Source organism: Chelonia mydas, chromosome 10 (genome assembly GCF_015237465.2).
Source record: "Chelonia mydas isolate rCheMyd1 chromosome 10, rCheMyd1.pri.v2, whole genome shotgun sequence".
Classification (NCBI taxonomy): Eukaryota; Metazoa; Chordata; order Testudines; family Cheloniidae; genus Chelonia; species Chelonia mydas.
In genome coordinates this window covers 65,115,965-65,143,850 of record NC_051250.2, presented here as the reverse complement: position 1 = coordinate 65,143,850, position 27,886 = coordinate 65,115,965, and the positions used below count along the sequence as shown (strand labels likewise).

At 43.1% G+C, this 27,886-nt stretch overlaps 1 protein-coding gene across 3 annotated transcripts; it reads right to left on the bottom strand.

Moving 5' to 3' along the window:
- Positions 1-1,386: 1,386 nt before the first annotated feature.
- Positions 1,387-13,351, bottom strand: HDC (histidine decarboxylase). Of its 3 annotated transcripts, XM_007066824.4 has the most exons (12): positions 13,164-13,351; positions 11,178-11,350; positions 10,527-10,640; positions 8,983-9,105; positions 7,701-7,835; positions 6,712-6,855; positions 6,384-6,450; positions 5,323-5,485; positions 5,132-5,222; positions 3,543-3,641; positions 2,528-2,629; positions 1,387-2,328 (listed from the first exon to the last, which is right to left on the bottom strand). In XM_007066824.4, exons 1-12 carry the CDS (start codon positions 13,189-13,191, stop codon positions 1,582-1,584), a joined length of 1,986 nt encoding a protein of 661 aa, XP_007066886.1. In that variant the 5' UTR covers positions 13,192-13,351; the 3' UTR covers positions 1,387-1,581. The 3 variants fall into 3 exon arrangements, with proteins under 3 accessions (XP_007066886.1, XP_043380188.1, XP_043380189.1); XM_043524253.1 differs by lacking the exon at positions 10,527-10,640 and having other exon boundaries at positions 13,164-13,334; XM_043524254.1 differs by lacking the exon at positions 8,983-9,105 and having other exon boundaries at positions 13,164-13,333.
- Between the last annotated feature and the right edge of the window lie 14,535 nt (positions 13,352-27,886).

Genomic DNA, 27,886 nt, shown 5'->3' with positions numbered 1-27,886 from the left:
AAGGGGAATAAGCTGTACCAAAGTAAGGCACCTTTATAGCAGTATAACTATGTCTACATTAAGCTGTTTACTGGTATGACAGTATCAGTAGAAAAAAAAAAATCACACCCCAACCAACATTATACAGGTACACAAAGTGTGTGTGGATCAGGCCTAAGATTACTGTCTTATCTGCTCTCAGAACCTTGGATTAGATGGTCTCATTTGTTTTTCTCCATTGTAGCAGAGGTGTTCTCGCTTTAAAGTATTTTTAATGCGCCAAATAATAAATGTTCTAAAAAGCACTGATTTTTATAATAATTCACAAGAATTTTCCTTGCCAGAGTTACAGTGGAGCATCTATAGGGCTGTGTGGCCCGCTAGGGTCTCCATAATGAAACATGTTCTTGGGATGTGTTTAGGTTCTGCTAGGGTTAAAAAGCCAGACAAACAGTACGAGAGAAACACGGGACAGGATTAATAGGCCAAACTCTGCCCTTGTTTATATCTGTACAGCCCAATTTACCCCTGGGGGGAGTTTGACCCCACTGGTGCTGCATGGGGGTAACTCAGGCAAAATTTGGTCTTACTGACCAGAGCTGGTGCTAGCTCATTGGGAGCCCTTAGGCAGGAATATTTTTACCCCATCCTTGCCCCCCCACACACAACACATACAAATAATTAATAGGGAGCTGCTGGGGGCCCTAAGCAATTGCTTAGTCTGCTTATTCCTAGAGCCCTGTGCAGAAACAAATTTGTATCTGCATTTGGGCTGTGCTCCGCAAAAATGATCCGTGGATATCCACAGCCGGATGCGGATAGCTGCAGATATAAACCAGATATCCACGGATTGGCAGGGTTCTACTTATGCCTAGCACTGGCTCTGTTACTGAGCCAGAGACCCTGCCTAGGTTGTGCTGGCACATGTTCCAGGTGCCCAGCAGTGGTACATTTGCCTGGAGCAGGGTTTGCAATGGTGTAGGCTGCCCACCACCCCCACTACCCTGAGGGCCTATAATTGATTGAATAGATATGCAGGCAGGGCTCCTGCAAAGCCATCCCTGACTTGAAGCTGCCTTTGTCTGGCAGCCCCTCCTGGGAAGGGCAGCATGAGTGAACTCCTCCCTCTGGCACAGTGTGGAGGAGCTGTTAGCATCCCCTGCTCCCACAGGTCCGAATCAGTCCCAATAACGTTTTAATCAAAATCAAGCCACGAGAATAAATGGTCCAAATTCAGAGCCGAGCAGCACCGCATGCATTCCCATTGAAGCCAGTGGGATCGCTCCTTGTTTAAACCAGCAAGGAATCCAGATTGCTAGCTATGAACAGGCTTCTGGCAAAGCAGAAATTAACAATCCAAAATCTAATTCAAACCCCACATCAGTCTGGAAGGAGGAGCTTCACAGAACAAGTTTAAGAGGTTTATTTGTCATTTTAATCAATAAATACACACTGTGTTTTGCTTCAGTACAAGCACAGGACTTTTCTTAATGATCATTCATATTGTTTCTATATCAAACATGGGTAACAGGTAATATTGCATATGAATAAGCTGGTTATTTTGGTTCTCTTCCACCTGGGGAGGCCAAGCTATTTCACTTGTTAAACAATTGCTTGCAGAGGACAGCAAGGCAGCTGAATGCCACACTGAATGCTGCATTCGGGAAAGCTAGGGACGCTGTAGAACTTGATCAGTTTTCTGAAGGCACTTTTTTTGAGCATCATGACCTCTTTGGGCAGCTTGGAAAGAATTTTATCACAGGGGTGAGAACCATTTTTCTCAGAGGCTGCTGCCTTCGGGTGGTTGATGGTTGGCACACTGTTGCAGCTGAGGGAGCGGGCTGTCTTTTTCTTGTCTTGTACAGATAAGTAGCTGAATAGGAAAGAGGATAATTTATGTTTGGTGACGTCTGGGACATCTTCTGGAAAGCAGTCATCCAGAGGGTCCACTTGGGCTTCCAGGTGTTGACTGACCACACATGTAGTGGGACTGACTGCTACCTTTTTAGGCTGCACTATTATCTTTCTGAAAGACACTTTGTGTTCTCCTACCTCCGTGTGAGACGGAGAAGTACCGTGATCAGCAATAGGACTGGGGTTACTTATTATGTTGGGGATTTTGGCCCCATCAGCAGAGTTGCTGGGGTGCAGCATGTAATGCTGGCTAATGATTTGGGCTGCAGTTTGTTGGATGATGTGCCAGTCTCGCAGAATGTCCTCTCTGGTTGTGAACTGAGATGTTACAGTAAAGCGGATGATGAACTTGTCATGAATGGTAGCTGGAATTAGGAAGAGGCTGCCAGATTTACTCAGTTCTTTCAAGACCTTTTCTGTCAGCCAGTTAGGACCCTGTTTTAAAAATATATAAGAAGAAATGTATATTACAGTGGACTTTGCATATTAGAGATCTACAACAGTCTGTAACAATTGCCAGTGATCTTGTTACATTCCTTCATATAACCCTTACCCATAGCAATCAAGCTGGGAGACATGATGCTGGCTACTGCTGATTCATTCCAGAATTAATACAAATAATCATCATCTTTACCTTTAAACGAAATACAACCAGTCCGAGGTGTCTCTTGGCAGGAATTTCAAAGAGGGGATCACTTCTGACCAAAGATTCAAAGTATTTAGCCATCTCAGTGCCCTGTAATTTAAATGTTTTTTTTTTAAGTGGTTATTTCTCGTGAATAACAAACAATGCATAAGATGCAAAATGAAGTAGATAAATAAATCCAACTCCCCCCCCAACTACAACCCCACACACTGAGGTTCTCAGCTTTGCATAGTAATAAAGATTTCATTCAGTTGCCAAAATATCTGGCCTGATCATTCACAGCCTGATCCACAACCCATTGAAGCCAATGGAAAGACTGTGACTTTGATGGGTTGTGGATCAGACCCTGACAGATGAACCCTTTGGATATGTGTACAAAACTAGAACAGCCGGGCTTGGCTGGGGTTTTCTGGAGGAACACTGGAGCATGGAATCTGTCCCCATGCTTCTGGGCTGTGGATCACCAGTTGAGACACTCTGCTGATGCTATATCATACTGTGGCTTCCTGTACTTATACTCTGGGGTTTAGGCCTCTGGATTTTCATAGTTGTAGACACACTGGCCATGAAGCCCCCCCTTGCCTACTTCCAGAGCTACCCCCACATTGTTCCAAAGAAAGCTTCTGTAGTGTCCTGCTTTGTGGAGTGCAGGGGGGTGTTGGATCCGCTTGCCAGGCCTCTCCATAGCTCACCCACTTCCCCACGGACAGCGCTTTGTGTTTGTGGAGGATTGAAAAAAAGATTTTGTCTGTATGCCCAATCCTGTAACCCTATTTAGGCAAAACTCCTAGCAAATCCAATGAGAATTTTGCCTCCCTAGGAACTACAGAGTCAAGACCTCAAACAGGCTAAAAGCAGCATACATTTTTCAATAGCATTCAGATTTATACAGACTTCATGTGCAAGAGGATCTCTGCTACCCAGCCTCAGAACTGTGTTTAATGGACTCAGATGCTGAAAAATAATATCAATATGTTAACACTTGTCCTGTTAATTCACATACATGTCTGACATGGGCTTGAAGCTTTTTCACCCCAAAGGAACGAATCACAAACCAGAGCTTCAAAGAGCGAAACCGACGACTCAGTGGAATTTGCCAGTGCTGTGAACAAAACAACAGCACATCAACAAGCTGAAAAAACAATTTTAAAGAGAGTCCCACTTCAGCATAATAGAGTGTGGTCCTGCACCCCTCTTCCCAGCTGAGTAACCCATACTCAGACAAGGAGTTTGACCTGTGTAAAAAAGACTGAGGAAATTGGCATAACAAACAGTCATTAAAGGAAGATTCTCTGTAGTTATTTTCCCGGGTGTTCTGAAAAATCATTCTATTTCGGCGACTTCACTCAGATATTACAGCGGTTGGTGCCCTAGATGTGTCTAACTTTTTGTAAAAGATCACTAATTTTTATTATTCCAGTTCACAGTGCAGAGGGCGGTATAAACTGATTAAAGACCTAATTCAGGAAAACACTTAATATGATTAATCCATTGCAGTTGAGGACAGCAATGCTTAACTTTAAGTCCTATTGACTTGTCCATGTGCTTAGCTGCTGTCCTGAAGAGGGACAGGGCCCAAATCAGGGCCTAAAGGATGAATGAGACAAATGAGACTAGAAAAATTAGAAAAAGCAATGGCAGCCAACTAACGGGGGGACCAGACTACATTAAAAAAAAAAAAAAGAAACTATATCAAAGAATCCACAAAACTACATGGGTCCAAATTAACCACCAGAGGGAGCAATGTATGCTAATTAAAGAAATAAGCTATACCTATACCAAGAAAGAAAACAATTGCCTTTTTCAGGACCTTGATGAGCACATAGCTGAAACACTGGTCTTACAGAATATTATTTTGCAACATGGTATTCAGATTTAGTTAGCTAGATCTGAAATGATTTGCTTCTTAGCTCCCCACCACCACCACCAGCTGTATTTACAGCCCAATGAAGATTTAACATATTTTATTCTTTTACTGCTGTTTCAAATCAAGGAATTTCCATGGTTTACATGTTTTCCCATAACTATGTCATGTATCAGAATAATTGTTGTAGTTTAGGGTAGGAATAAGACAAACAGAATAAGCCCCGCAAACCTGTAAGAACCCCATCCACTGGAACTGTTCTGACAATACATTACATGGAAGTGACCTTTTTCTGGTTGAGGCAGTGGGCTAGATCCTCAGCTGATGTCACTCAATGTAGCTCCAGTTAAGTTAATGGAGCTTTGCATCAACTGAGGATCTGGCTCAATATCTCAGTGCACACAGACAAAAAATTTCCAGGGCAACAGAAGATTGTAATATCCAGGTGATGTTTGATTATCCTAACTAGCGTCTACATTTATCGCTTCTATATTTGATCTAGAAGAGTTTCTGTGTAATTTTACTCTCAATGCAGGCTTACTGCCAGAGCTCATGTTACGCTCCCCGATTTAAACTGTATTTACACTTCACTATGATTGTTTCTATACTCTGCATTAGAGATATTCTTATCATCACATGAAACAAGCTCCAGGAGTATTAGGAATCTGGCAATTTCTGTTCAAACATTTTGTGGGAAATGTCAAGTATTGGTTCAGATAGCCACTTACCATGAAATCAATAGCAGCCCCCGAATTGGCATGTCTGAGGTAGAGGGGATTAACACTGAAGGTTTGCTGCAATTTGTATTTGTCTTTGACCCTATCAATAATAGAATGAATTGTGCTTAGTAAAAAAATTCCGTAGGGGAAGACCTTGCAATTTGTATGTTAGTTCCCTTTGCTTGTTTTGCTCTACTCACCAGAATGCAGTGCAGTCAAAGTGAACCATCATCCATTTGGAAGGATTGAAAGTAAAAGAATCTGCATATTCAATGCCATCCAAAAATAATCGAAATTCAGGGCAGAGAAATGCGGTTCCGGCATAGGCAGCATCAATATGAAGCCAGAGTCCCGCAGCGGCACCTGGAGAAATAGAAAATGTTCTGTGGGGGGTCATGGTGGCTCAGTGGGTTAACACGTAGCTTCTCCATTCTGGAGAAGTCGGTTTAAATTTTGTTTAGGACACAAGAGAAAAGAGTTTGGAAGCAAGACAGACCAGTCCATCTCAAAGATGTTTCTGCACCAAACACCTGGATCCACTGGAAAAGATCGGATCTGGATGGGCCCATCTCTACTCCACGACAGAACTTTGGCTAATCCTCCCCCCTCTGTAAGGCAGCCTCTTAAAGTTTGAGGTCCTGTCATCTGTATTGATAGTGAGTGAAATTCCTCATCACATCCCCAGGACAAAGCCAGAGTCGGGGGATCGCAGCAGAATGGAATCCCCACCCAACCAATGGCAGTGTAAGCAGCAGCACCCGAGGCTCTCTGCACCCACTCGTCAGAACCTGGATTGGAGTAGGATCCACAATCACTTCCCACTCCTTTGAAACATAGACCTGGTGACCACAATGATGTCCTGCCAGCCCCTACTTTCAAAACCTTTTCTAGACTGGGGTAAATGGAGCATGGACAAAGACCAATTCCACCTCCTGCAGAGATTGTGGGGTACTCGTGCACACCCATTCTGTCACTGTTCCTCACAGGGCAGAACTCCTGTGATTCTTTGGTATTGGGGCATCCATGGAACCTCTGCTAGTGGGTGAATTTCATGCATTTGGAACAGGACATATTTTAATGGCTTAATTCAAATATCGCAGACATTAATGAAGAGATTCCCACTGACTCCAAAGGTCTTTGGATTAGGCCCTAAAAGGTCAGCTGAATGGTGGTTTCCTGTTTGCTCTTGGCTCCACAAAAAATCCCACACTTGCCTCCCTTTACTGCCTGTATATGATCTTATGGTTAAAGAGATGCTTACAAATTGGACCCAGCTCTGATAGACTGTCAAAAGCGCAGACACCAGTTGTACCTAACGTCGCACAAACCTGGAAGAAAGCAAAGGCTTGTCAAGATGGGATATTTAATTAATCTTTTTTGACCCACACATTCAAGAACTAATCAGGCTAAGAATTCAGTCAGAATGGAAATTGTACCTTCTTATTTGAATAGACCAAAGTGTAAATTATTCACATGTATTTCTACCTTGAATTCATTATTGTTTACCATAGTAGCAAAGTGATTCAGACACATTTTTAAATGGACAATAATAATACACCAATATGTCAGTACCCGAAAGCAGAACTTACAAAGACAGGCACTAGGCCTTGGTTTCTGTCTTCTTCAATGGCTTTCTTCAGGGTTTCACCTCGGAGGGCAAAGTTCTCATCCACAGGCAGAAATTTCATCTTCACAAGAGCAATCAAACCAGCCTTTTCAACTGACGAATGAGCCTAAATGAACAGTAAATGAAGAAAGTGTGAACCTACACAAGCCCAGCAAGTTGTGGGCGTTAGAAAGGAGAGGACAACAACAAAAGTTAGAGATGCAATAACGGTAATAATTTAAGTTAATAAACCCTAAATTATTGTGTTTTACTATTCAGTCTTGTAAGTTCCGTTGAACCATTGGGTAATTAACAGTTATTTCATGGAAGTTGCATGCTCCAGTTATTTATTAATATTTCTAAAATGAAGTGGTAGGGATCCATGCTGTAAGGTGTGCACCTCTTGCTTAACTTCAGATCCCGAAAGGACTGCCTAGAAATACAGCTCCCTCACTCTATTCCCTCCTCTGGAGACATAGGAAGGAGAGAACAGAAATGGGCTTTGCGGTGTGCCTGAGAGGATAGCAAATCTGGGCACAGATGAACCAAGGGAGAAGAGGAATTTCCAAAAACAGGGGGCCCTTACCAAGAACATCCCTCTCATTTATAGTGAGGGAGATCCAGCTTGAGCATCTATGCTATGGCAATATGTATGTCCTGGGGAAACAGATGATCTCTCAGGTGCTGCGCTCTGGATGGAGCACATGGGAGGTTTGGCCAATAGTGGGAAGGAAGAAGGGCTAAGTACAGGAGTGGGAGTCAGGTGAATGGGGATCTCTGTGGCCTTAAGAAAGGCACTTCACTTTGCTGTGACTCAGTTTCCCCCTCTGTAAAATGGGACTAACACCGCCCACCTCAGGGTTCATTCACAGCAGCACAGTACTTTGACTACTGATATAAAATTGCAAAGTGTTATTATTCAATCTGATAACACAGGAACTAATTTGTTTATTCATAACAATGGGAACCTACCTGATCAGATGCATAAGCAACAAGACGGGAGTTCAGCGTGGATTCATCAGTATCTGTCTCCGAAACCTTCATTTCCAGAATTTTGTTTTTTCTCGCTGCTAGCAGAGCAATCAAAGTTGATTCACTAACAGTGCTCTGCAAAGAAACAGCTGCTTATTAATTGTAGAACATCCAGATGTGTTTTCCTCCTTTCTTGCTAGTTTGTCATGGATTTGCTAAAGTCACTGAAGCAATCATCTTATCCACCCCCTATTTTATTTCTGTCACAAGTTATTTCATGTGCAGGGGAACCCCACTGATCTTCTCCATCGTGCTGCTGGTCTCTGTGGGCCAGCATCAGAAAGTGATGCATTTTAAATGGTGCGTGCTTTGAATGAGCAGGAGAGCATTAACAAGAAGAAAGTACTGTACATTTTCCTTTGGCTATAAAGTAGTATAATCCACAGAAATTATGGGCCTGATCAAGGCCCACTGAAGTCAGTGGAAGTTTTTCCATTGACTTCAGTGGGCATTGGAGGAGGGCTTATGGAAGCAGTTTAAAATTCAGGGCCTGATCCTGAAATTCTTACACATTCAAAGTACAAAGTAAATGGGACAGGATTACTGGCGTGAAGAAAGGTTGCTAGAGAAGTGTCCTCTATCCCCAGGTGGTTTCACATAATTTTGGAGCATACAAGGATGATGTGAAATGAGGAAATCAGAAGGAAAAGTTATGTTGGCCTCATTTAGCAATAACACAGGTCCCAAGAGAAATAGCTCCTACTTGTAACTCAGGGACCCATTCTGCAATGGTTCTACATAAAAACTGGATTTTAAAATTACGGAACTTAACCAGTTTAAAGTTTAAACGTTTCTCCTAATATATACCCTAAATCTCCCTTGCCGCAGATTAAGCCCACTGCCTTTGGTCGTATCTTCAGTGGACATGGAGAACAACCGATCACTATCCTCTTTATAACAGCCCTTCACATATTTGAAGACTTATTAGGTTCCCTCTCAGTCTTCTTTTCTTTAGACAAACATGCCGAGGGTTTTTTTAACCTTTCCTCGTGGGTCAGGTTTTCTAAACTTTTTATCACTTTTGTTGCTTTCCTTGGACTCTCTCCAGTTTATCTACATCTTTCCTAAAATATGGCACCCAGAATTAGACACAGGACTCCTGGAAACTTTACCCCAGGTAAAAACTTCCACCGACTTCTAAAGGGAGTTTTGTTTGAGCAATGGAATAGCCATTCTGAAGTGTGCAAATCAATTCCGCAAAACACCCACTGAGCTCTCCTACCTGTAATACTCCTCCTCCCTGGCTGTCTGGGTGATGGTGCAAGAACGGATCTGGAAGGCCCAGCATTTTCGCCAGCCAATCCATTACATTCATTTCCAGTTCTGTACAGGCTGGACTGGAGGCCTAGAGATTGGAACAAATAAACTCAGTCTGTTTTAATCCCTCTGATAGTAAACCTTCTGATAGTAACCCTCTGATAGTGAACCTCATACCCTAGGCTTTCCTTAAGTGACAGTACTACAGGTTTTAAAATATCCATTACAGTAGGCTAGTTTGGATTTGACAAGGCGTGGATTGCTGTGGTGACATTCATGTCCAGGGGAAATGGCAGGATATCCCATATACCCCAAAAGAAGTTACTGACACTTCTGAGAGAGAAGCAATGGTCTATGGTTAAGACACTAGGCTGGGACTCAGGAGATCTGGATTCAATTCCACATCTGCCAGAGACTCTTAGGCAAGTTCCTCATCTATAAAATATGTTTAATAACATTTCCTTTCTCCCACCCTTGGTCTGTCTTGTCTGTTTAGATTGCAAACGTGTTGGACAGCATCTAGCACAATGGGGCCCTGATCTCATCACTACTGCAATACACACAATAACTATGACCACTTTTGGAACATGAGCCTCCATGCTGAGAAAGGGCAATCTCCAAACTCCCACTGACCTTGTCTAAAACAACATAAGCCCAAGGGAATTGACAGGGACTGCTAGTAGAGGTTGCTCTGCTACTTCCATATCAAGAGCAAAGAGGAACAGGAAGCGGGACCAGGTGCCTTCCTAATGGTTGATTTTTGACATTTTGCCTCTTAGGGCTTGTCTATACTTGCAGGTTAGCACACATTAAAGTAGTTTAGCTTAGCCCCGGTTGGGTTAAGCTAAATAAGCACAAGGCTTTTATGGGTGCCAACCCTCCAGGATTGTCCTGGAGTCTCCAGGAATTACAGATTAATCTTTAATTAAAGGTTTCAGAGTAACAGCCGTGTTAGTCTGTATTCGCAAAAAGAAAAGGAGTACTTGTGGTACCTTAGAGACTAACCAATTTATTTGAGCATAAGCTTTCGTGAGCTACAGCTGTAGCTCACGAAAGCTTATGCTCAAATAAATTGGTTAGTCTCTAAGGTGCCACAAGTATTCCTTTTCTTTAATTAAAGATTATCATGTGAGGAAACCTCCAGGAACACGTCCAATCAAAGTTAGCAACCCTACTCTTGTTCCTGATTAAGAGTATCCACATATGGAGTCATTTAGGAACAGTTAATCAGGAACACCTCTATACGTCACAAGCCCTTAGTGGTGTATCATTCTTGCTCTTGCCACCATTCATGGAAATTATTGCATCTAAATATTGGAGATTCTTTTTTTCAAAGCAGTTTTATACTTTAGTTGTGCAAACAGCTTAAAATGGTTTGAACTAAATACATTAATTTATTGATTCATAGATTTTAAAGCCAAAAGACACCGTTATGATCATCCGGTCTCGACTTCTGCATAATACAGACCAAGGAACAGCATTTCAAAACTATATAAAATCAACATTTACCCATGTGAATCCCAAACAGTTAATAGCATCAGCCAGCATGTCCCCCAGCAGGGAAGGCCAGGAGGTAAGAGCTGGAAAGTAGGCGTGCATATGTGGACTCTGCCAATGGACAACCTAGATCAGAGGATGCAGAGAAATTATATCCAGAACAATGTCAGAGAAATCTGAACCAGCCATACAGATTAACACAATGTGATGGGAAAGGCTCACAGCTCCCTGTTGAAGATCTGATAACAGCAAGTTTCAAACGTAACATCAACAGCAAAAGAGCACTGTCAAAAGATTGTAATATGCAGTAACTAGATAAACTCCAAACTAAGCCAGAAGTATTTATCTAAATTAAACATACAGCCATATATTTTCAAACAGGAAATAATGGTCTTCTGGCAACCATCCATGACAGCTACTTTATTTTTATTACATCAGATTATTCAGGGAGGCTTATAACTGTATTTTGTGGAGTTTGCTGCACCAGTGACTTGTTGATTTCACCATTATTGAATTGTAATCCCAGGGATCTTCTCCCCTGTTAGAATGCCTGGGCTAGTTAATTAAGTAGAGTTCACCATGAGCTACTCATTCCCAGGGTGCAGATATTCACACTGGATGGTAATGACACTTTCCTGATTCCAGTTCTACTCTAGTTCTTACCCCAGGCATAATAATCTTCTCAATGTCTCCGAAGATGTTGTCCCAGCTGTCTGGCTCTACAGGGGCACTGTCCGGCAGCAGGGCTCTCATGTAACCAGGCTGCACATCTGGAGTCACCCGTCTCTCTCTCACGTTGCTCAGATACTGGCAAATGTAATCCACCATTTCTTTCCCTGGAAGAGGCAGGATGTGCCCTTTGAAGTCAGGCCATAGGAACAACAGCACACAGCAATTCACACACACTCTTTGCATGTGATAGGGCTCAGTTATCAAACTGCTCCATGCATAGCTGCAGTACGGAATACAAGAGCCATCAAGGCTTGGAAAACTCAACTGAGTACATTAAAAGAGCCATGTTTTCCCCATGTAAGTCACCTGCTTCTTGTACTGGATCTCACACATCTCCTGGGAGTGACCCAGTGACGGCAAATCCTGAGTGATGGGCTTTGGCTTTCAACGGATTCAGTGGCATGTGTCCCCCCCATGTACAGTGGCTGGAAACTCTAAAGTGCCTTTGTATCAACTCCCCTAACTCAAGAGCAGGTCAGGAAGACAAAGGAAATCCACTGATGTCTGTAAAATGCTTAAAATGCCAACTACATTGAAACCTACACTACGGACCCCTGTGCTTGGCAGTCGCTTCTTTTCGTGATCATTTTAAAGTAGCCCCAGGGTTTCCAGTACAGATTGTTAGAATTTAGTTAAAAATGCCTCTCTCCTCAGAAACTGACTTTGGCTAGTGCCTTAAGAGTTTGCTTAAGACTCTCTCTGCCCCCAGGAAGAACCCCTCTTGATAGCATTTTCTTGGCAATATACTTGTTTCCTTGCCCATATAATAAAAGATCACCAGACTCCATGGTAATTAATAGTTTCAATTGCTACACTTATAACAGCCTTGTGGACCTTTACTCTCCTGTTCCCCTAAGAACACACATAGTGCACACCACAGTTGAGATGCATTTGTGAAACAGAAAAGGAGGACTTGTGGCACCTTAGAGACTAACCAATTTATTTAGTCTCTAAGGTGCCACAAGTACTCCTTTTCTTTTTGCGAATACAGACTAACACGGCTGTTACTCTGAAATTTACTGTTACTCTGAAATTTGTGAAACAGCCTCCCAAAGGCAGAGGGCTTCTGAATATTCCTCATGAAGGAAAAGAGCCCAGAGCCAGGAGACCTGAGTTCTGGTCCCAGCTCTGTCAATGGGTCAGACATTTAACTTCTCTGTGCTTCCATGTCCCATCTGTAAAGTGGTCTAGAGCCCTTATAGCATATCTGTAAAAAGCTCTGAGATCACAGAGAAAGAGATCTATGTCGGTGTTAAGTAACAGACAGTATTTCTCAAGTGCCTTGTATCTTGGTGCACGGTCTAATCACTGATGGCTATTCAGATAGTCTCAGCCTCAACTGAAATTGTCTGAAATGGTGTGTTTCAGAGAAATAAAGATCATGCTCAATCCTTTCATAGTCCTCTCTCTCTGTGTGCCGGTCAGGCACTATCCCATCACTCCCTAACAGCAATCATGTCTCTGGGCTCCTTCTCCACTTGCTAGACACTCTCACCTTCCTGCATCAGACATGGAGTGTGCGGGACTTTTAAACTATATGACATGTTTTAATGGGCCTGAGCTGTGCCCTGATTTACATCTCTGCAACCACACTGACATCAGCCGGGTTTCAGGGGTGTCAATCCGGCTGGCAGTTGGTCCACGGTACATAACACAACCCTCTCCCATAAGGTTATTCTAGACTGCAGGACTACGGACCATTGCCATAGGCTGCTGTAGTATTTTATTTATAATGGCAAGGAAATGAACTGACATCAGAGCCATCCTCTGAAACTCATCTTTGGGGGGGGATATTCCACAGAACCCACCTAGACTGCCATGCACCACTCCGAGCCCACAACAGTTCTCCTCCCTGCAAGAAAATGCCACCCACTTTGATAGCCTGGAGAGGCCCGCAGGAAGATCTGCCTCACTCACCTCTCTGTCTGTATTCCCCTGGTTCCATGATGGCTCCTTCCAAAGTCACCCCCTCCAATCTGGGCTGTGAATCTTCAATTGGCTGCAGGCAGCGCTGTCCTCCTTCACTGCTGGCTGCTCATCCTTCAGCCTTTATACCTCTTTTTATCTGCCAGACCCACGCATTCAGTTAGCGTAGGCAAGTTAATGTAGTGGGAACTATGTATCTAACTCCTCCCCACTGTGATTCTCAGAGTGCATGTGTGTTTTCCCTGCACTCTTTTGATGTCTAAGATAATTTCCTGCAGATGATTTGTTTCTGCATTAACCCTTTTTACTATTGGGAATGCAGCTGGTGTTCAGTCTCTGTCAACAGCCACAGAGTAAATCACTCCCCATGAAATAAACCAGACACACAATTTACAATTTGGATGAGGATGGGGGTGACAAGGATGGTATCAAAAGCAGCCCAACACAGCATGGGGATAAATAAAAGCAGACCGAATCCTTTCCACATTGTCTGTGCCCATGGGGAACAGTCTCAGTGGCACTTACTTTCCTACCCAGCCTAGTATTGTTAAAGCTTAGCATGTTACATCATGGGCTAGGCCAGTCTTTGATGGGCTGCAGCAGACAATTGCATAGTAGCCCAATAGCCAGAAGCAGCATTGCCAACTCTTGCAAGCCTTGAAATATTTGGTATTTTTCTTAAAGCTCCTGGAGGCATGAGGTGATGTGAGAGTCTCAGTTTTCTTTTGGGGGGGAAAAAATTTATTAATGCTCACAGCTGGAAAGAAAAGCTTGAAAATCTGACCCAAGTGTACCCTAAAGCCTCAGCAATGAGAAAGGAAATAAAAAGACCCCAACCTTCCTACCTATCTTCCTTTCACAATCTCATGATTTTGGGTGGCCTGCCTCATGGTTTGTGAATGGCTGGGGTTGGTAATACTGACAAATAATAAATGTGAGAAGGGACAGGATGTCTCGGAGGGGGTTGGGGGAGAGGAGGGAGTGCTGGGACAGTGGATTATAGAGGCTGAACCGGGCTGAGGCCAGTAGGGACCAAAATCATTACAGATAGCAATCTAGTGACCTCAGGGCCATATATTGGTGTAGTGCATGAAATTCTGCATCCTGGTAAAGGCTGGACCCATGGAGGATAAGAGCCTGCTACTTACTGGCAGCTAACACAATTACTGTTTTAATTCAAATTGGGTAGTTTGTGTGTTAAGAACTGAAGGGGTGGGATTATAGCTCCTTGGTGCGTGCCTATAGGAACCCCTGTTCAATACATATGTGCTAATGGAGGGGTTCTCCACTGAGTTCTGAGTGGTAAGCATCTACATTTACAAAAAGCCATCAGCACAGCCAGCAGCTTTGCTGGCAGACCCAGCACAGTGGCCAGGGATGGTGTGGTCCTTGGAGATCCAGCTGCTCTTCCTACCTTCTCCTGCCTAGAGCTGGTCTCTCCAGAACAGGGCTGAGGCACATTGGCAGGGTGGAGTGGCAGGAAGCTCATATAGCTGCTGTCAGGTCTGCCATTTCTACAGACTAATAGAAGGCTCTGGTCTCCAGGGCTGTCAACCCTGCACTTTCCACCAACCTTGAAGATCACTCACAAAAGATACCAGAGGGTGGAAGCACAGAATAAAATAAGAAATCCATACATCGTCATGAGAATGGTTAAAGGATTTTGAAACCTTGCCTTTATAGTGGTAGACGCAAGGAGCTCAATCTATTTAATTTAACAAGGAGAAGATTAAGTGGTGACTTGATTACAGTCTGTTAGAACCTACCAGGGGGAACAAATATTTAATAATGGGCTCTTCAGTCCAACTGAGAAAGGTACAACATGATCCAATGGCTGGAAGTTGAAGCTAGCCAAAATCAGACAGGAAATAAGCTCTGTTTTGGACTGTGTTTCTGTCGTCTAATAAACCTTCTGTTTTAGTGGCTGGCTGAGATTCACGGTGAATAGCGGGAAGTGGAGGGTGCAGGGCCCTGACTCCCCCACACTCTGTGACAACTGGTGGCACTCCCCACTTCCTGTGATTCACCATGACTCTCAGCCAGGTTTATTAGACAACACAGTCCAGAACAGAGCTTGTAGGTACGGAAACCAGGACCCCTCTGTCAGGCCCACCTTGGGGGGTAGGGAGCCCAGACCCTGGTTCTGGGCCTCCCTCCTTTTCCCCAGCCAGCTCCAAACTGAAACCCCCTCCAGCAGTCTCACCCAGCCACATCGCCCAGCTCCTCCTCCAGCCTTTGTCCAGTTTCCCGGGCAGAAGGTGTCACCTGGCCCCAACCCCCTCCTGGGCTCCAGGATACGTGCTCACACATCATCCTTCAAGTGAAGTCACACCCTGATATCCCACCACCATCCAGCACCAATGCAGACAGTACCAGTAAAACTCCCACGCAACATTCCCAGGTCAAAACTCCCCACTCCCTACTCCGTCACATAAGGCATAAAATTTTAATAGGGAGAATAATTAACCACTGGAACAGTTTACCAAGGATCATGGTGGATACTCCATTATTGACAATTTTTAAATGAAGATTGGATATTTTTCTAAAAGATCTGCTCTAGCAATATTTTGGGGATGTTCTATGGCCTGTGTTATAAAGGAGGTCAGACTGGATGATCATAGTGGTTCCTTCTGGCTTCGGAATCTATGAATCTGTCAAGCTTCTTGCTCTTCCCTGCCATTCCACAGTTATAGCCTTAGCACAGTTTGACTCAGACTTGAACAATATTTTCTGAGACAATGTTGGAAAGGATGAATAAGGATGGCTCTTACATGTATCTCACTTTGTCTACAGGAACCTTGACTCTGATACTCTATCCCCGTAGAGATCCCTGCACTGACCCCAGTCGCTCTAGTTTAGGAGCAAATCTCACCCTATATGCAAGTAATCTGCCTTCTGCTGTTGCAGGGAAAGGAGATATACGTGATTGTAACTGTAGAATTGGAAACATCGATGCTGTACAGTGATGATTCCCTTCCTGGATAATCTACTCTTCCAAATGGTAGCCAGATAGGACTAGGTTATATTTCATTCTCATGCCCACCCCATGGACCAGACAGCCCCTAGAGAGCTGAGCTGGGAGCATGCTGTATATCTGTTCTTGCCCTTCCCAGGTGTGATGTGCTTGAGCACTTTTGCTTGGTGTAGTGTCCCCAGCATCCCATCAAGCACACCTCTGCCTTAATTTGGAACTGTAATCAGCCCATGAGATTGCTCTCAAGAGTCTCACCCCTTCCAACTTTATGGATCAGAACACCTCCTGGCCTGCCTTTGCCGCTAGTGTATTTCCCATTGTATTTTAATGTTGACTGCAAAGTCTTTTCTCTCCAGGAGTGCTTGCTGTTCCACACTATCACTAAGCAGTCCTGGACTGTACCTAGAATCTTACTTAAAATTGTATTTGTCAAAAGGGAATAGTCCCATAGTGAAAGACGAAAAAGGCTGAGGACTGGGTTTCAAAGAAGCTTGCCTTTCATGCCTGCATAGTGGATGTACTAAATGGCAGCCTGGACACTTTGGAATAAAGAGAAGTTTCAAGTTAGTTTCCCCTCAAGCAGCCTACGGCATAACAACTCTGAGTATCTCTCAGAGCCTCTGCCTCCAGTAGATATTTGATAAGGAACAGCAGTTTTGGAGATATGACAAAGTTGCTCTGAGAAATAATGATACAATCAAGATGTTGATATCATGAAGGAAGGAACATTGATACAAAGGCATTCACACCAGAAGCATGAAAGCACCATATAAAAATATGCCAGAAATGTATTTATCTGCTATTAGCTTGTGAAAGAGCCTTTAGCAAACGAACAAACACAAACTCTCACAACTAGAATTTGGGGAATGCTACAAAAACTTCATTTCTCTTTGCTCTGGCCAGAACAGCCTGAGTAACAGAGAATTATAATGCAAATTAATCAAGCTCCGAGAATAGTCCAAGATTCTTTGGATTGCATGCATGGGAATAACTCAGGCAACTGACAAGGAAACACATTGAGTTTCTTCTCACAGAGAGTCCTCCAAATTGTCCCCTTGGAATATGGGCTGGGAACTTGCCCTTCAGGAGAATGAACAGGGGAGACAGACCACAAAATCCACAGATCCTGTGGAACTGCTGGCGAAAAGGGTCACTCTAATTCTACGGAGTCTCTGTGACTCTGCACGGCCTCCTATTGACCCCCTCTATGGTAGCACATCTCCATTGATTCTGTGCCGCCAGGGCAACCGCCACTTGCTGGCTGCCCCCAGAACTTCCGTCAGAGGATCCAGACTCAGTATTTATGTAAGGAACGTCCACATCTTTAATGGGAACGGGGGAATGAGGCAGAGAATTCACAGCCCACCACCTCTCTCAGCCCTAACCCAGCCTGTTCCACACCAGATCTAACCTGAGGTATTTCTGTGGTAGCTACGAGCTCTGCAACTGCTTTGCTGGTGAGCGGAGCAGATAATCGTGCCCTGACCCCACTTAGATGTGCCTCCTCTGGGGCACGAAATGCTGCTGGTAGTGCTAGCAGGCACCCCAATGCTCTCAGCATCTCCAATAGCTGCTTCCTCACCATGAATCTCAAGGAGAGAAAGGGGCTACCTGATCCCATAACACACCCATGCTTAAAGCGTCTGGCTCTAAAAGGATTTATTCCTTATTTCCAGTATGTACTACTGAAAACTCATGACAAAGGGGTATATGTTTGTACAGTTCCTAGCACAAGGGGTCCCTGATCCCTTACTGGGGCCTCGGGAGTCTAGTGTAACAAACGAACAGCAGTCATTTCACTTATGTGATTGAATTATGGGCATATTTCCAAGAGACTGTATGTATTCCTTTATTTGTAATACAGACAGCAAGATGGTCCAATAGTTGCGGTAATAACCTGAGATCTGGGTTCAATTCCTTGCTCTCCCACAGACTTCCAGTAGGCACTTAGCAGCCTCTCCGTGCCTCAGATCCCCATCTGTAAAATGGGGAGACTAATATTTCCCCACCTCCCTGCGGCGTTGAGAGACTAAAAACATTAAATAGCATGAGGTGCTTTGAGACCTACCAATGAAAAAACACCATATAAGAGCTACGTATTACTATTCAGATCCACACACTTATAAAACCTTTCCAAATATTTTAAAAGGTTTTAAAACCATGTAAAGGCAGTGTGTTAATTTTCTCTGATTCCAGATCTTATTATAAGCCTCCAACAAGTTTCTTTAATAAAGTGGGTTGCTGATTACATTTATGATTTCAACATGGAACAACAAACACAGAGCAATATTTTACTTCAACATGTTTTCAGACCTAGGCTACACGTAATAAATGTTTCGCATGACACTTATCTTACGTCTCTCACTCCAAAATGACACCGTGTGAACAAGCATTTTTCATTCAGTGTAGGAAAGAACAAATAGTAGGTCTTATTCAGGACGGGTATAAGTTAGATAGATGATAATGAAATGCACACAGGGCAAATATTACCTGCAGTAAACAACAATTCTCTGTTACAGTTACCTTGCACTCAAACTGATTTGGTTATAGACCAAGAAGGATGGAATATTTGCTCACAGGAAGCAGTGTGAATAGAAAAGCTTTTTTTTTTTTTTTTTTTTTAGTTATTTGCTAAATAGGTCTGTGTTGCCAAAGCCTTGGGAAACCCTCCATATGGACACGAATGTTTCCACTATCACTTTACAGGCTAGAGCTGAATTTGTTATCATTTCTAGGCGTTTACAATGATTAAACTGTATTTAAGTTTTGCCAGATGCAAGGACACGGACGTTATTTTGATTGTGAAACAGTTCAATTGGAGCAGTGCCTAATCAACAGGTAACATTTCATTCTATTGCTGGGTTTCTATATTCTTTACTGATACTGTATCAGCTAGAAATTCCAAAGAGACCTGAAAATGTCACATACTCTCCAATTTCATGTTAAAAATAGTTTTTACCCAGTGCACAGGCTCCACACACAGTCCTATATGTCAATTAAGCACCAATTAATGTTCAGTACTGCTCTTGAAAATAATTCTTGTAAAAATAGCATCTTGGCAATCCACGTTTACTGTCTTAGAATGATTTCCAGGTCAAATTTTCTGAGTTTACAACATTCTTTTTCTAACTGCCAGCTCTACAAATTCAAACGAGGATCTGAAGAGGAAGCTGGGTGCCTTTTTTTATACAACATCACGAAGAACAAAGATTTCACAGTGTCCCTTCCTTCCTCATACATGTGTAATCTTTCTGTTGAAGACAGTTAGTGACACCAGAGTGGGTCTGCACTGTTGCAACTAATTTGACCTTAGTCTTCTCTCCCTTGCTCAGCTGAAATTCAGGACTAATTCCACCAAGGTCATGGAGTGGGTAAAATATTAGAATTTTTAAAAACAATATTTAAATAGAAAATATAAGCTGTCCATCAGCACATAGAGCAGCTCTGACTGGCCCGTGAAACTGACGGTGGGATGGAACAAGATGATGTGACAGTATGGCATATAAGCACATACAAGCTGTTTCTGAGTCCTGACCAGGAAGAGAGAAGACCAATGTGACTAAAGTGATCTGTGCTGAAGCCAAGTCTATAATCAAATTGACAAAGGTCAAGGAGATCAGAGGAATCTAGATACTGAGCATTTTCTTGCACATCCCATTTCAGCAATCTGACTCAAAAATGGAACATGCAATAAAGGGTGAGAAATAGAAGTTACTTGTAACTGGAGTTCTTCAAGATGGACTCCGACACTCATGGGATGCGCTGGCCAGTGCAGTTTAGATGGTAGAACCGTCCTTTTAGAGTGCTCACATGTCCCTCCTATCCCTTTTTTCCAAGTTCTCAGATGTTTCCACTGCTTCCTCAGATGATTTTAAAGACCTGCGAAGAAGAGGGAAAGGTAAGCAGGGAGTGTGTTTATGCAGAGTCCACTTTGAAGAACTGCAGTTCTTCTTTGATAGTCCTTGGCATAGTCCTACTCAGGATAGTTTGGCAAGCGGTATTCCATGAACAGATGGTGGGACTTGGGAGTCCTAATTTAATAGGGTTGGAAGTCTTGGGAATAGTGTTTTGTAAAAGTATGACTAGAGCTCCACATAGAAGCCTTACATCTCTCAACACAAAAGAGGTAGTCAATGCTCTGGTCGAGTGTTAGATTCAATCCTATATCCCTCTTCTATACATTGTCTAACCCACATAGTGCGTGACTGTGAAGAAATAGCATGACTTTTGTACTTGTCAGTGTACCAAAAAAAGTCTAAGGGACTTTCAAAATTCTTTAGTCTTATTAAGATAAGCTTAAGCGTTCTTTCAATGAGTCTTTGAGGAATCAATCATCTTGATAAGAGTAAACAAAAATTCAATGTGGTCTAAAATACACTCCTGTGGGCATTAGAACGGAAATGATCTTGCCCCACTGTGACAGAGATATTTGCAATGATACAATATCATAGAAATATGCATCCTTTAGATTCTAAGCTGCAAACAAATCTAGGTTGAAAGGCAGGCAATTACTAAATGCTAATGTCAACATTTGGAAACGGAACTTTGTGATATAAGCTTGCTCAAGTCCAATATTGTACAAAGACCTTCATCTTTCTTTGGTATCAGGAAATATCTGGAATAAAAGCTCTAATTCATGAACTCCCATAATACCTCTGCCATTGCTCCTAACTGTAGCAGAGACTGAATTTCTGATCTTAACATGCTTTCATAACAGAACTCCCAGAATAGGAAAGGGTTGAGAGAAGGAAGGATTTTGAACTGAATGGGATTGCCTTTTTCTATCATCTCTAGAATCCATTAGTTCAATGAAATAAATTCCATGGGCTGATGAAACAGGAAAGCCAGTTTCCAAAGGATGGGGAGGAAAGTTCATTGCCGATTAGTCTGAAGGTCTTGATCTTATTTCAAACTTGAGGCCTGACATTTAGAAGAGAAACTGAAGCTGAATAATACTTTGCTCTCACTTGAGGCTAAGGTTGAAAGGAGGAAGGTGATTACTGTTGTGGTTGTTTTTTCTGGACATAGTAAGACAATAAAGATGGAGGATAAAACTCTGTATGGTAGCTAAAAAATGATCCAGGGATTCCTCTTTCATAAGGTTGAAAGAGACCCAAAGATCTTGCTTTGGATCATGTTTAATCTTTTCCAATATTTCATCCACCATCTTACTAAATAGCCCATTGGCTTTCAACGGGAAGAGTCTCTATTTTAGACTTCATTTCAGGAGGAAGAGGAGAAGACTTCAGTGATACATGTCTATAGAGTAACATAACAGAGGTGTTGCCCTCACTGCCAAACCTGAAACCATGAAAGAAGCTCCGAGTGCACATTTTGACATTGTCTGGCTTTCAGTTATTAAAGCATTCACCAACTTATGTAGGTCCTCTGAACAAGGGAGCAATCTTGTGAGATAAATCCCACTCTAAAACTTTAGTCTTTGGTTTAGGATCCATTAGTCTTTGCTCCTCTTCTGACAGATCCAAGGAGTCTCCCAATTACGATTTAATTTCAGCAATCAGAGCCATCTCGTCCTGCAGTATCATCTTCTTCAGAACTGAGAGAGTCAGACCCAATGACTTCTATCATGGTTTGGCTCTTACCTTAGAGGCTGACACAGGCTTCAGTGGTAAGTGCTTAAAAGTCTGATCCAATGACTTGGGAATGGATCCTGGAGCTGAGACTCGTACCTTTTACAAAACAGTCTTTTTCTTAGACTCAGAAGTATCTGAAGCCAATACTGGCCTTTCTTCCTTAAGATCAGATCCTTTAGCGGTGCTGGATCCAGGAAGCTTTGCACCCCAAGCTTCTAGAAGGAATAAAGATTGTAGCCTGTTCTGCTATTCTTTGTGTGCTTGCAAGCTGAAGGTGCTGCAGACAGAGCATCTCAAAGGAGAGTGGCTCTCACCAAGATAAACTAGGCATCTAGGATGAGCATTCAATGCCAGGAAGACCTCTGGAGAAGATGCACATCTTTTAAAACCAAGTCTCTTCAACTTTGGATCCACCGTGGAACTGGTAAATGAAACTAATGATCTCTCAGTAACTTTTCTAAACTACTAAGGTAACTTAACCTAAGGCTAAACGAAATAATAAACCGTAACTTTACTAAGCTAAGATACTACTAAGCAAGGGATCCAGAGAGGTTTGTGTCCATCTGCTGCTATGGTTGGAAGGAACTGAGTCAGCAAAGAGCACCATGCCCCCTATTCTAGCCTTGCCCTCAGAACATTCGAAACAATGAAGAGAGGGGTAGGAAGGGCGTGTGAACGCTCTAAAGGGGAATGCTATGAGAAAGTTCCACTGTCTAAGATGGTGCATCCCATGAGTTGGAATATGCAGAAGACATTCAAAAAAGAATTAGCCAGATTCTTAACATCAAGCGATGATTTCTTGAGCAGAAGCTTTACTAAGACTTCCTTCAAAACAAAAGGGAGTCTTGCCCTCTCTAAGAAAGATGTTGACAATCTCCACCAGCACAGCACTAAGTTACTTCCCCACTAGCCTTCACAAGACAGGAAGGGGGTGAGGAGCAAAAAATTGTCTCAATACCTCCAGTACTTTTATGAGCACTGCTAATTGACATTCTAGTTGGGAAGATAAGGCCTTTATCTCCCCAAGGCCTTGCTCTGGCACAACAGCAGTCAGCTCATCCTTAGTCTGATCAATCTTATCCACACAAAATATAAGGAATTTCCTCACAACAGGAGTGGTTGAGCCTGGATTACCAGATTATCTACAACCCAGATAATGCCTTCTGTCTGAGTTTGTGGATACTATGTTGGAGAAAATAATTTTATGAAGTCCTATCAAACCACCAAGAGAGTGGTCTGTCAGGGAACAAGATTCTCCTGAGCTCTCTGGAACCTCCAGTGGTGGACCAAACAGGCTCCAAGCAATGGCTCTGCACTGCTGATTGCCATCTTGATTCATTATGTACTGAATTTGATGACAACTGTGCTAAAACTGGCCCAGCAGCAGCCAACGAGATTTCAGTGATACATGCAAAGTTGGGAATCTCATCTTATTAAGTTACATAGCGTACACAGAAGATTAATGAACAGTCTGGTCCCTTTAAAATTCTACCTTTCCTGCAAGAAAGGAGAAGTGATTTTGTTTTTGTTTTGTTATAGGTTGTTTTTTTAATAGGAGCTCATTGTTATTTGATGGAATTCACCCTGCAGAATAAGCAAGATTTGGAAGACCAGGATCGTGTTTTGACATGATCTGATAACCTTTATTTGTCTTTCCTACAAGAAATGGAAATGTATGTTAAAACACAGCAAATACATAGTACAAAAATGAATCTCCATGTTGATAGAACAGTATTGAAATGGTGCTGTCATGGGGCCTACTGTACCCCCATGGGAATTGTGGGAGTTTAACCTCTCCTCCCACAATTCTCCTAGCCTGCTAGCGGTATCTACAATCCTGATCAACAAGTACCAAGAACAAAACATGACATGGAACAGAGCCAGGAAGGAGAGGTTACTCACCTTGTGCAGTAACCGGAGTTCTTTGAGGTGGGTGTCCCTATGGGTGCTCCGCTTCAGAATTTTCACTTCAAGTGTGCTTACACTTCATGAGCCTCTGATCAGAGATTATTGATAGTAGTGCCCCTTTGGCTCATGCATGCATCCTACACATCCTCATGCCCAGCACTGAGGACATATAGGGCTGCACAGGCAAATGACCCTCAGTTTCTTCTCCACCGCAAAGTCCCATAGAAGAAACTATGGCACGTCCATAGGTGGACACTTCTTGAAGAACTCCAGTTACTGTGCAAGGTGAGCAAACTCTCCTTCTTCAAGTAGTGTACCTATGGGTGCTCCACTCAGGTGACTTCTGAGCAATATCCTCAACAGGAGGAGGGAGCTTTAGAGTTGAGTCCAATACTGAAGACAAAACTGCTTTTCCAAGAACAGCATCTGTTCTAGAAGAATGAACCACCATGTAGCACTGGGAGAATATATGCATCGAAGACCAAGTTGCAACCTTGCAGACTTCAACAACGGGAACATTTGAGTAATGCTGTAGAGGAAGAGAGAGACACCATGGAATGGGCTAAAATCCTCAGAGGAGACTGTAAATTGGCAGATCCATAACAAGAAATAATACATCCAGAAATCCATCTGGAATCTCTGGGTGCAGATTGTGGACCTTTTGGACTAGTCAGCAATTGACATGAACAGTCTTGAAAATTTTCTAAATGATTTATTTCTGTCCAAATAAAAGGCTAGTCCCCTCCTGACATCCAGGATATAGAAGGTAGCATCTTCCTTGCTCTGATGTGGTTTCAGGAAGAAAACTGGGAGATGGATGACTTGACTGATATGAAATTCAGAAAATACTCTAGGTAGTCATTTAGGATGTGGCTGTAATGAGACTGTGTCCTTAAAAAACCACCGTAGAGGGAGGGTCCATCATTAAAACTCCCATTTCCCCAACTTTTCAAGCAGAAGGAATGGCCATCAAGAAAGTTGTTTTCTTGGTTAGGTGAAGAAGGGAATAGGTAGCTATGTGTTTTAAAGGGGGTTTCATCAGACTCTTGAGTATGAAGTTTAAATCATGGATGGGTTCTATAACATGAGAAGAAAAGTTCCTCAGCCCCTTAATGAATCTCATTGTGGTGGGACGAGCAAGCAATGAGAATCCCTCAACCAGGGAATGAAAAGCTGTTATAATTGCCAAGTGAACCCTGATGGAACCAGGAAAACATCTTCCAGTGAGTGGGGGCCCAAATCCTCTCTCATGCAAAACCATTTGCACTTCCTTTTGGTAATGGTGGCAAAGAGATCCACTTCTGGAACTCCCCAACTCAGGAAAATGTGATTGAGAGTCTCGGAATCCCATTCATCGTCCTGGGACAAGTGCCTGATGAGGTCATCGGCGATTGTCTTTTGTACTCCTGGGAGAAGGAAACTGCATCCTAATTCCAGCAGCCTATGTACCAGTTCCATACCTCACCACTTTGGCACAATGAGAGGGGGATCTCCTCTCTCCCAGACCTTCACTGCTTGATATAGAACATGCAGGCTACGTTGTTTGTTGCACTCTTTATGGGGATCTGTTCCTGATTAGTGGCAGGAATTGGACACAGGCATTCCTGACTGCCGTCAGCTGCAAGAAGCTGATGTGCAAATATGCTTCATGGGCAGACTGTTTTCCCTGAATGGTGTTGATCCCTAAGTGTGCTCCCCAACCCACCAAAGATGCATCTGTTGTTATGTTTGGGGAGGGTTGGATAAATGGAACACCCAAACAAACGTCTGGGTCTTTCCACCAATTGAGAGAGTCTCGTACTTGACAAGGGACTGACACCTGCTTGTTCAGGCTGTGTTTGTTCACAGTATAAAACATCCTGAACCAGTACTGGAAACATCAAAGTCATAACTTGTCATGTTGCATCACAAAGGTACAAGCTGCAATGTGTCTGAGTAGCTGAAGGAAATTTCTTGTTGATGTCTGTGGACTGATCTGAATTTTTGAGATTTTTGTTTATGTCATGAGGGCTGTCCATGGGAAGGTAAGGTCTGGCTGATATTCATCTAAGCAGGCCCCTAGGAACTCTATCCTTTGCAGTGGGCTCAAAGTAAATTTCTTGATGTTGAGCTGCAGACCTAGCCTGCAGAACAGAACCATTGCTGTCTTTATTGTGGAGAGAACATTGTTTTAAAACCAGCCCTTGAATAGCCAGTTGTCAAAGATCAAGAGCGACCACTGCTAGTACTCTGGAGAACACCTGCATGGCAAAGAAAGGCCAAAAGGAAGCACCTGATACTGGAAGTGAACTTGACTGACTAGAAACCAAAGTGCTGAATCGTGACATGAAAACAGCATCCTGAAGGCTGAGGTCTGAGAACCAATCCTTTGGTTCCAATGATGGAATTATAGCTGCAAGAATCACCATCCTGAATTTTTGTGTTTACATGAAGTTGTTTAGTAGTCTTAGATCTAGAATTGGTCTCCACTCCCCCATTTTTGGGGGACCTGAAAATACTTGGAGTAATAACCCTGCCCCTGTGTTGATGTGGAACTGGTTTTGTGCTTCCTAAATGTAAAAGGGAGTCTATTTCCTGTTTCAGCAAGCGCTTGTGAGAGGGTCCTTGAAAAGGGATGGAGAAGAGAGGTGGGTTGGAGGGTGGAGGGGAGAGGAATGTAAAATTGATGTAACCACTCAATCGTATAACTTCCAACACTCATTTGTCTGATGTAAACGGCTCTCATGTGGATTGAAAGTGGGAGAGAGGGCCTCCAAAGGTGTGTGTGTGGCCGGGGTGGAGGGGGGGGAGAGGGGGGCAGGTAGAATTGTATAGATGCAGCTCAGTGGTGTGGGGTTGTTCCAGACTCTTGACCTATCCATCAAAACTGTTTTGATGATGATGAAGGCTGAGTGGTGTATGCAGATGAAGAGGGTGTTCTATTTCTTTGAAACCTTGGCTTCTTTCTGGGCAGTACTATGGGTCTCTGAAATCCTGAAAATGGAGCAGGATGCAATCTGCTAAACTTTCATTTGCTTGCTTGAGGGGATCTCCAGGGGGCCCTGGAATTCCTGCAAGGCTTTGTCGGTGCTTTCCACAAAAAGTTTTAATCCATTAAAGGGGAGGACCTTGACCTTGTTTTGGACCTCTCTTGAGAACTCAGACAGCTGGAGTAAGGATGTTCTATGCATGACCACTGCTGTAAAATCCGATGCATCTGATGAAGTGAGCTGTAGCTCACGAAAGCTTATGCTCAAATAAATTGGTTAGTCTCTAAGGTGCCACTAGTACTCCTTTTCTTTTTGCGACTACAGACTAACACAGCTGCTACTCTGAAACCTGTCATAATGATGTAGTGTTATCTCCCAATTCTTCCTGGCTCTGCTTTTAAAAGCTGGAGAGTACACTTCTGAGGGATATAAGTTTCCCCCAAAGCTATAGGTACACCAGGAGTGCCAGTCACTGACCAGGATAGCTTCCTGGCAAGTCAGGCGATGATTGAAACTCAAGACAGCAGATCTCAAAAGAAAAAGCCCCCCCTAGAGGTGAAGGGATTATAGAACAAATCCCCCTACAAAATGAAATAAGCATAAAATTAAATTAAAGGAAAAGAAAAAAAATAATTAGACTAAGGACAAGCTTTGAATAGTAAAGCAGACACATTAGCACACTCTCTCAGACTGTGAAGGTAGGTTTGCCCAGGCAACCCTATACGTCCTCAGTGCAGGGCATGAGGATGTGTAGGACACAATGGGCACCACCACCAAGTTTCCAATCAAAGTGCATGAGGCGTAAGGACGCCTGAACTGGAGCACTCATAGGGACACTACTTGAAGAACAACTCTGGGACATGTACCAAGGCAGCAATGAAGCACCATGCTAGTGTGAACACAGGGCAGAAAAAACAATGTATGTTTACACCAGTGCAGCACTAACAATCTATTGATATTACAACAGACTTTGCTAACATGGACAGGGCCTTAGTACTTAGAAAGCACCAATCCTTGGCATATCTAGGTGCTGGTAGCCAAGCTCTGGGACAATGGAAAGTTTGGATGTGTTTACAGGTACAAGGAGTTATTCTTTTGCATACACTGCAAGACAAAGGCTCAGTTCTGCAGTCCTTAAAATGAGTAGCCTAACTGAAGTCTGTAGGGGCTGCTTTTTCTAGCTCTAGCCTCCATGCTGTGTACTTAGTAATATTGCACAACACATTTCTGTCAAGCCCCATGCAAGAGTATACTGAGGGCACTTTTCTT